This window comes from Gorilla gorilla, chromosome X, assembly GCF_029281585.2.
Source record: "Gorilla gorilla gorilla isolate KB3781 chromosome X, NHGRI_mGorGor1-v2.1_pri, whole genome shotgun sequence".
Classification (NCBI taxonomy): Eukaryota; Metazoa; Chordata; class Mammalia; order Primates; family Hominidae; genus Gorilla; species Gorilla gorilla.
Window position 1 is genome coordinate 49,049,029 of NC_073247.2, and position 10,472 is coordinate 49,059,500.

Here is a 10,472-nt window from a genome sequence, read left to right on the forward strand (position 1 = left end):
CAGATTTCTTGCTAAATTTAATCCTACTACAGAAACATTTGTCAATGAAATTGTGTCTGGGATTGGCTTTAAATAGGATGGGATTTGGGGAGGTTCCAATGAAGCAAGATTGACCAAATGTTAATTTGTGATGTTAGGGGAAGGGTCATGTGTCTCTGTATTTTTGTGTATGTTTGAAACCTTTTCTTATTGTTTTAAGTTTGAAAAGAATGCTAATAAATCCCTAGAGTGAGTTGCAATTGTATTTGCTGAATTAAGGTTGAAGTGTATGTTGGGAGTGTTTCGAGTACACATAGCCCAGCTTGGCCTGAGTGAAAACATGTCTCCAAGACAGTGTCTTTCTCTTTCCAGGGTTGTTATGATCTGGTAACTAGTTTCATGGAGACTAACATGGGAATCATCGCTGGAGTGGCATTTGGAATCGCATTCTCCCAGGTAGCCTACAGAACCCGGTCTAACCTTTCCTCTGCCTCCCTCCCTGGCCTCCAGATTCTCTGCCTGCCTTCCTGTGCTTTGGGAAAAGCTGATAGATGGGGTCAAAGCTCCTTGCTCATTAGTCCTCAGGTGATCTGTTTATTGATTTTTCTTTTTCAACTCAAATGAAGTTTTGTCATCAAGGGAATATCAGTTACAGTTAAACTAATGACTAGCTCCAGAAAAACAACTGGCTACTTCTGTAGGTCAAATGGAGGTTAACTGAATAACGTGCTGGCATAATTGGATCATAAACAACTCAAAACATCAAATGGCTGATCTGGATTTGGGGGAAGCTTTTTTCCTGATTGACCTGACCCTTTTTTGCTCTCGTAGTTCCTATGTATTACGGATGAGATCTCTCCCTTTAAAGAAAGCCTAAATTTAGCAAACTTCAACTTGTGATCATTATTTTAATTTCTAAGTTTGGCTATTCGTAACAGGTTTGACTATTCTTATGTGGTTTCTTAAGAGGAAATCAAATTTTGTGTATTAAATTTTATATCCCTTTATCTGTACCTACCCTCAAAAAAAACAATGGGAGAAGTACTATGCCAATTAAGTAAACCACACACACTGGAGGATAGAATAAGATTAAGCTAAATCTAAAATGTAGCCCACGTCCACCAGGCAGGGCATGGTCCCACAGGCTTCTGATCTCTCAGACAAATGATACATCCTTGCTATAATGTTGCTTTGGGTAGAAGAATCAACATGTATAGTTAACAAGCAAGAGCAAACTTTGTTTATGTTTAACTCAGACTGTTCAGACCAACAGATCATGTTTCAAACAAAGCTCGATTAATGTTGTCTGAGTAATGTCTCCACAGCTCTCATTTTTTATTATTTTTTTATTTCTTTTTATTTAGGACCTGGTGTCTACAACAAACCACAACTCTAATTTCTACATAGGCTATCTCAGACTCTAATTACTTTTCCCCTAGCCATCTGTATCTCTGGCCCTCCTGCTTAGCAATGCAGATGCACTTTAATTTTATTCCAGTTTGTTCCTAAAACTTTCTAATTGAAATGTGGAATATACAGAAAGGTGCATAAATTATGTTTACAGCTTAATAAGTTACCACAAAATGAACATAGCTGTGTAACCCTCGCTAAGATTAAGGAATAGAACTTTAGCCTGATGGTTTGTTTTTTACTAGACAGCCTTAGAGAAGTAGAAGAGCTTTTCTTCTTAAGCAGTTACAAAACCTGTGAGACATTTTATCTCACAAGAGAACGTGGGCTCAGCCAACACAAATGTGTTTCTTGTTGCAATTTCAAAACTATCTTTTACCATGCTTTGTTATTTTTTGTTTTTGTTTTGCAGCTCATGAAGTGAATTAAACCCTCAACACTCCAACACATAAACAAACCAGAGTGGGGTCACAAACAATGCAAATTAACTCAGTCTCCAGAGACATTTGAAAAGTAATTGCTACTCTGAAATTTCTTCTAGTTGCTATAATATTTCAATAATAATACTCAGCAACATCACTCTAATGACTGAGGGACATTTTAAAGGATCCCCAAACCCTGGTGACTGATGCAAATGTGCAAGATGCACTTGACAGCCTTGAACATCCTGTTTACTTAACATATGTATGTGTAGCATCATATTGTTAACATCAAAAGGGCGTCTTGTGTTTGGCATTTGAGGAGACCTGTCCCATTGGAGGAAAAAAAAATATTGCTGAAGTCTCCCCTAATAGCTATCCTAGAACCATAAAGGGACATTATGCTGATACTGTACATTAGGAGAAGAGAGCCTCAAAGAACCTGGAATCTCATTAATGAAACACCTTATCATCCAAGAATATCCCCATGTGGCCATGAGCATGAGTGTGTGTGTGGTATTAGGAGGATCCTATTTTCATTAATGAGATGAATCAAATCAAATGGATCCTTCTCCAAGTAATGAACGTGATTAATACCTCTCTTCCACTCTTCTCTCACACATCCCAATGAAGAAATGTATGATTAGACAAATAATTTTCTGGCCTGATTAATCTCTCTGTGCTACCTTAAAGAAATCTGTGATTTGTGAATTGTTGAATATGCACTGTGACCCTCTAGGCCAGTAAGAGAGCGGCTTTAGCCTTAAGGAACCCCAACTCTGAAACTCTCTGCAGTGAGTTTAGGTCTCATCAAGGTGCCACATAGTTGTTGGGGTGATAAAACACAAAGCCCAGTGGCATCATACCATGGTGCCCATACTGCTCACCCATGTGGCCAGGCAGGTCCAGCAGGGCAGAGACTTGAGACCTGCTCCCAGGTTCAGGCAGGGAGAGGAATGGCTATGGCTGGCTTTTGCCAGCCAGATGCACCAGGAACTGCAGCTATTTATGGTGCCATTAGCCTCAGGGGTCCTGAAAGCTGAAGTTGGCTTCCAGACGTCCGTAGATCCAGGGCATCCCTGGGACAATGGTGGCCACTTACCAGATGCCTGTTCACAAAGAACCAGCCCTACTGATTCTGGTCAGTGACCTGGAACCAGACCTTTGGCTACATGTGTTCAGAAATTTTAGAGCCAATGTCATAGTAAAATTTAGCAAATGTTGGCTGATATTGATGAACCAGTTGTGTTGGCCTATGCCTTAGCCTTCCTATAATAAAGAAGGCTCTACTAAGTAGAGGCCACAGAGAGGACAAAGTGGGTAGGAAAGAACAGAGCTCGCTCTCTCTCTCCCTCCCTCCCACTTTTGCTCTCCTGCCCTCGACCTTTTTCTTGCCCTTTGCTTTGCTTGCTCTTGTGACCTCCGTGCTATCATCTTTTGGAAGAAACTGGCCATGCACATCTATTGTCTCAAAGATTAAAGGTGGTATAAAGTATTAGGAAAACTAAGCTGGGTCTAGCCTTTTAATAGACTGGGCAAGAACTTTGTCCCCTGTTAGCTAACTTAGCTAATTGAAAGCTCTTGAGTGCTGTTTTTGAACAGCAGCAGGGTTGTGTCAAGCATTAAACACTTCTCTCTACAAACGTCCGTTACCTTTGCCCTCTCAAGGTAAACCTCATTTGTCTGGACTTGATGGGCAGGGTCTGCTGCCCTGTAATTTATAGCAGAAGGTTGAGTGTGTTTAGTAGGGTACCTCTTCGCTGCATCTTTGGCAACTGCTCTTTCACTCAAGGGCTTGTGGGGAGAGTGAGAGATGGAGCATGCACGCACATCACCCCTGTCCTATCCCCACCCCCAAAATGGCCTGGAAGACAAGAGCCATGGGATGTCTGGGCATGGACATGTTTATTGTTCAATTTGTGACATTGTGTATATGTACATATGCATGTGTGTCTGTCGTGGGGTGGTGGGGTGTCCTCTGGGCTTCTGTATTTAGTACTTCTGTGTCTAAAGTGAATAGACCCAGGGCTTTGCCAGACTTGGAACCTGTTAGGCTGGATTAATTCCCCATATCATGTAATATTATAGTCCTGAGTAAAGACAGTAGAGCTGTTTTCCATAAGGGGAGGGTTGAGTGACTCGCTTGAAGTTGGGCAGTTACTATAAATCCAGGATTATAATTCTGACCTCTTCACCTGGCTTGCTGTATTAACTTTTAAGGCCAGAGATCACCCTTGTTCCTGCCACTGATAGCACCTGAAGGGAATTCATTTTGTGCTTTTATAACAAAAAGACTTCAGTCTGTGAAATTCAAAAGGAAAAGGTAGTCATAAGAAAACACAGACCCTATTACTACCCATCCATTTTCTAACCCTCACCCTCCTGTCTGGCCTCCTCCAGGGTCTAAATGCTGCTAAGGTGATTCATTATGTGCTGGTCATTCTTTTCTTTTGGGGGGCCCTTGAGAAGACCTGTTTACCTTTTCTATGTAGAGGGCAGGACAGAGCTGGGGTTATTCTTAGATAGGACAAGAGGGTACAACCTTAAGCTCTGAGAATTACCTGTGTAGCTTGGGGTGTATTCTTTAACCTCTCATAACCCTCAGTTTTCTTATCTGGAAAACTGAGATTGTAATATTGTACAGGTTGTGGTAAATATTCAGTACAGGCTAGGTACAGTGGCTCATGCCTGTAATCCCAGCACTTTGGGAGGCTGAGGCAGGCACATCACTTGAGCCCAGGAGTTCAAGACTAGCCTGGTCAACATGGCAAAACCCCATCTCTACTAAAAATACAAAAATTAGCTGAATGTGGTGGCGCACAAATGTAATCCCAGCTACTCAGGAGGCTGAGGCAGGAGAATCACTTCAACCTGGGAGGTGGAGGTTGTAGTGAGCCGAGATTGCACCACTGCACTCCAGCCTGGATATTCAATACAGTCATCCCTCCGTATCTGCAGGTTCTGTATCCATGGATTCAACCAACTATGGATTGAAAATAACAATACAACAAAAAATAATGCAAATAAAAGCAATATAGTATAGCAACTATTTACACAGCATTTACATTGTATTAGGTATTATGAGTAATCTTGAGATGACTTAAAGTATAAAGGAGGATGTGTATAGGTTATATGCAAATATTACACCATTTTGTATCAAGGACTTGAGCATCCTAGGATTTTGCTATCCTTGGGAAGTCCTGGAACCAATCTCCAACAGATACTAAGGGATGACTGTAATCTGTTCTACCTGAATGTGTTATGTACCTCTGACACTTATTTGATTTTTGACATTATCAAGTGTGTTCTGGTGTTTGTTGGTTCTGGAAAATGGAAGTTCTAATAAAAAAGACAAGCTATGAGGTTCAAGGTCGTTACACTCATATTTTAGTTTCTCATTTGGCAGAATATTCTAAAGGTTACAGCCATGGTATCTTCAGCCACTTGGCAGTAAGTGCATGAGACTATGTATTTTATGGCACCAAATGATGTTGGCCAGAGCCTTGGTAGGAGATAGAACGAGTCCAATAAGATGATAATGCTTCCTTACCTGAAAGCGGTTATAGTTTGCATATTTCACAGCACAATTTTAATTTGAAAAAGGAAGATAAGAAATGAGAACTGGAACCTGCATGGATAGGTTAAGAGCCAGGAGAATGGAGTTCAGGTGTTGCCCTGACCAACAGTGGGACCTGAAGTGGCAGCAGGTGTTTCACCTATAAGATAAGGGTGACTAGGTGGACTGGATGAGCAGTTCCCTGCCCTGGAAGACTTGTTAAAACACCAGTTACTGGGCCCCACCCCCCAGCATATCTGATTCAGCAGGTCTGGGGCGAGATCTGAGAATGTGCATTTCTAAAAAGATCCCAGGCGATCGTGATGCTCTTGGTCCCGGGGTCACACTTCTAGTGAAACAGTTTATTCCCACCTCTGATCCAGTAAAACATGCCCAGTTATCTAAGGAGGAGGGACTACATTGGACAAGAGAAAGCAGCCTGTAGACTCAAGTGCACAATTGGGCTCCTCTCTAAAGAATGCTGATCCTCCAGATTCATGAATGGAAATTTTCTTTTCTAATGAACAGAACAAGATGTGCTTAAGGGTGTCTTGAGAGTATCACAATCATCTTTATTAGATTCACTTGTGCCACAGTTTAGATCCAGGCACAAAGACAAGTGGAGGACTAGAATCTTCTGAGGAGGTGGTGGTACTACATCACTGGTGGTCCTGAGGCCCCTAAAAAAACTGGGAGGTGGGCCCTGGGTGTAGATGAGCCCACTTAGGCCTAAGACATCTACATGGCCGAGAGACAGAATATAAAGCCCCACTTTCCCCTAGCCCCTCCTACCTTTTCATAAGCCGTGGCTTTCTTACCTCACTGGTGAATGTGCCTGGTCAAGAATAGTGTCTCTGTTCTTGCCTCAAGGAAAGAACTATTATTTTGTCAGCTGGGTATGGCTGAGACATCATAGTATGCTGAGAAATCTTCCAAATGCATGTGCTATAGATGTGCATTAAATTTTAGCCTTCTAGTTAATATATCACTAAATTCTGTGTTCCTTAATTTTTTTATTACTCTCATAACATGAACAAATTTTAATACTCCTTAAGTGTCAAAAGTTGTTCTTAAATGGCCAGAGTGAGCTACAGCTGCAACATGATGGCCAGTTTGAGAACTTCCAGTTGGCTCTGCAGTTAGACTCCCAACAGCTGAGATCCCATGGTTGCAATCTGGTTTTATCTTTTGCTCTAGTGCCCTTTCTCCATTTACATACAGAAACACTTGGTTGTTAAAAAATTATGTCTAGTGATAAGCATATATCAAAAATCACATACCCTATAAATATATAAAATTATTAATTAAAAATTAAAAGGGTGTGGTTCGGTGACTTGAGATTCTCATTTTCGTTTTTCTCCCTGGCAACAGTTAATTGGCATGCTGCTGGCCTGCTGTCTGTCCCGGTTCATCACGGCCAATCAATATGAGATGGTGTAAGGAGAAGGTAGGTGACAGTGGGGAGTGTTTAATTTTGAGGGGTCCCCTTTGGGACACTTACTACCCTTCAAATGTGCAGGAGTACTCCCTGGCCATTGAGCTACCTGATCTTGGTGGCACTTGTCCATGTTCAGAAATCTCATTTCCGTGGTTCTGGGAAGGAGGTATAATTGGTTCTTTTGTGGAAAATGTGGAAATGCTTTTTTCAGCTTGTTATCTTTCAAGTCCTTATTACTGGTGAATCACTCACATGTTCTCATTTCTCTCTTAGTCTTTCAAGAATGACGGAGTAAGAGACCTGTTTTAAAAAGGAACTGCAGCAATCTTTGAAAGACTTCCAAAGAATGTTAGAGCACAGTACATAATACACCTACCCTGCTCCCTCTATCCCTTAGCCCCCAACGTGCAACTGACACTCCCACCCAGTCTCTGCTCCACCTTTCAGCCCACGTCACGTGTAGTGTCCATTTTGTGAAGCCCTGTTGTGCCACAGAGTGTAGCCAGGTCCCCCTGCAGCTAGTCCTAGTGAACCTCACCCCGAGGCCCTGCATGGGCCAGCCCCTCCATCTGTACTTGGTCCAACTGCAACTCATCATCGGTGACTGGTTATCACACCATCGCTGGCCCCTTTGGGCCCTGCATGTAGTGTGGGAGGCTCCTGTTAGCTCCTCACTGTGGTAAATGCCACACACCTTTAAGTAGATAAGCAGACGATAGTTATCTGTTCTTTTGACTTAATCTCATTTGGTTTGATTTTCCCTCTACTAAGGCTTTCCTACCTTCTTCAGGCTGCCTAAGACATGTAAAGAAACACATCGATAATTGTCCATGAGGAGAAAAAAAGCATGTGTCATGCATGAAGGAAACTGAGCTTGAGGTGGCCTCCTTGCTTGTTACATACCTGGGTATGTGTAGGCAGTTTAGTGCATCTTTGCCTCTTAGTTGAAACCTGTATAACCCTGTTACAAAGCTGTGTTGTTGCTTCTTGTGAAGGCCATGATATTTTGTTTTTCCCCAATTAATTGCTATTGTGTTATTTTACTACTTCTCTCTGTATTTTTTTCTTGCATTGACATTATAGACATTGAGGACCTCATCCAAACAATTTAAAAATGAGTGTGAAGGGGGAACAAGTCAAAATATTTTTAAAAGATCTTCAAAAATAATGCCTCTGTCTAGCATGCCAACAAGAATGCATTGATATTGTGAACATTTGTGATATATGTATTAATAAATAGAGCAATTACAAGCAGCTGTGTTCTGGTTCTGTTCTTTGGTTCTTATGAAAGTTTTAAAACACATTTCTATTCCATCTTGCTCTTCAGACATTGCAGGCAGGTGGACCATCTCACACACTGACACACCTCTCCATGTGTGCTCCCACCCCACTAAAATAGCATCAGCAGCAGAGAAGCTAAAGGGTTAGCTTTTTTTTAATTATTGTTATGGACACTTCAGAAACTTTAACCATTTATCATGAACAGAATACATTGTTGTCTGCGGAAATAGAGCCTTCATATCATTTCAGGCCTCTGAAATCCTTGGGCCTGAAATCCATGAAATAAATAACAAAGATTTCAGCTGAGTTTTTAAAGTCTGGATTTCATTTTTTTAAAAAGGAAATGAGCCTCTATTCTTTCCTTCATCGCTTCTAATGAGCATGAATTCTCCTCTTTCCTCTTTCTTTTCTGTGTTGGATTGAAAAAAACACAATCTAGAGAAGAGATTACATCCTACGATTCAGCCATCCCAATGTCCCAGTTTGTACTGAAGTGTGGAATGCTTACACTTGATTTAAAGAGCATTTTACCAATAGGTGCAGTGTATTATTTGCAATCCATTTCTTCTTGATGAGTCATCCAAAAAACAAAAACCTAGTAAAAGAATAAATTGATCTGTTACCAAAATGAGTGGATCTAAAAGGCTCCCTCTTCTCTATAGCACAGACTGTAATTAGAATAGAGATGACTTTCTAACTGTATGCATTTATTAGCCTGATCTCTGCATAGAGTAAACCCTACTACAACATTGACAAAGGACACTGCTTAAACCTTTAGTATACCCTCTTCAAAAGGTCAGCATTTTTAGTGAATTAAGGAGAGCTCTTCTATGGAAATATATGTAGCTCAAAATTTTTTCACATTTCTGTTTGTAATTTCTATTTCATTATATATCAAAATGAGGCTTTTCTGTAAAATCCTAAATAGAGCCCAACCCATGGTTTATCTTTTTGCAAACTATGTGCTTATTGGTATACTTTGGTAAGTAAGAAATCTATATACTTTCTAAATTAAATTCAGTTCTCAGAATAACATACTTTTAATGTGAAACATTTGGACCAAGGTTGATTTTACTTTAAAACTATCAAGTGTTCATGTTTCAACTCTGAGTGACTTGTGTGTAATGTCCTTTCCTCTTTCAAAGGAAACTTAAAAGACACAAATTGAAATACTTTCTTGTTTTCTTTTATTATCTTCCCCTGCCCTTTTTTTGAAATATAACATTTACTTATGGTAAAAAACACAAAATGTGAAGTGTGCAACTTGAACTTGCACATGTGTACAAACCAGTGTAAACAACTGCCCAGATTATATACAGAGTATTTCAGCACCCTCGAAGGTTCCCTGGTGTCCCTTTTCAGTCAGTAACCGCAGCCCTCTCACATCCCCTCGACCCTGCCCAGGAGTACCACTAATCTGAATTATATTCCCATAGATTAGTTTTGTCTCTTCTTCAACTTCATATAAATAGAATCACACAGTGTGGACTGTTTCGTGTACCTTCTTTCACTCAACATTGTGTCTGCAAGAGTTAGTTACATGGTGCATGTAAACATAGTCTTGTCTTCATTGTGGTATAGGATTACATTATACAAATATAGCACAGTTTACCCATTCTTCTGGACATTTAGGTTGTTTTTTAGGTTTGGGCTACTATGATAGAACTGCAATGAGCATTATGGTATATGCTTTTTGGTGGACATAAATAAACATGTAAGATTGCTTGGAAATAAGGTATGTTTAGCTTTAGAAAGTACTACCTAACATTTTCCTAAAGTGGTTATACTAATTTATACTTCCATCAGCAATGTAAAAAAGGTCTAGTTGTTCCACATCCTCACCAACACTTGCTATTCTCAGTCTGTTTTATTTTAGCCATTCTATAGATGTATAGTGTTATCTAGATTTAATTTGCCTCACACTTTCACTTTTTCATTGACATTGACTATTTCATTGTATTCTGTTCATGATAAATGGTTAAAGTTTCTGAAGTGTCCATAACAATAATTTTAAACATCTAATCCTTTAGCTTCCCTGCTGCCTGATGTTATTTTGGTGGGGTGGGAGCACACATGGCGATTTGATTTCTTCTTTTGTAAGATGTTCAAGTATTTTGTGTATTTTAAAATGAGTTGTCTTTATTGATTTGTAGGAATTCTTTCTATATTCTGGACACAAGTCCTTTCTTGGATGTATGTATTGCAAATCTTTTCTCCCAGCCTGGGACTTGCCTTTTCAAGAAAAGTGAGTTCTGGATCAACAATACATCTGGTTAGAGGTAGAAGCAATGACACAAATAATTCAAAATATTAAAAGTCCTTTCTTCCTAGCAAGAGCAATGTTTGATTCCACAATGCCTCCACTATTTGTTGGTTGACTTTAGAAGGA

General features: G+C 40.1%; 1 protein-coding gene across 1 annotated transcript in view; it reads left to right on the plus strand.

The window, feature by feature from the left end:
* The window catches only part of TSPAN7 (tetraspanin 7), a 127,834-nt gene extending 119,778 nt beyond the window's left edge, over nucleotides 1-8,056 (plus strand). The window contains exons 6-8 of the mRNA XM_004064003.5: nucleotides 352-435; nucleotides 6,736-6,811; nucleotides 7,076-8,056. Coding sequence (XP_004064051.1) covers nucleotides 352-435; nucleotides 6,736-6,804 — 153 coding nt within the window. The 3' untranslated portion in view covers nucleotides 6,805-6,811; nucleotides 7,076-8,056. The remainder of the gene's footprint in view (nucleotides 1-351; nucleotides 436-6,735; nucleotides 6,812-7,075) is intronic.
* The last annotated feature ends 2,416 nt before the right edge of the window (nucleotides 8,057-10,472 follow it).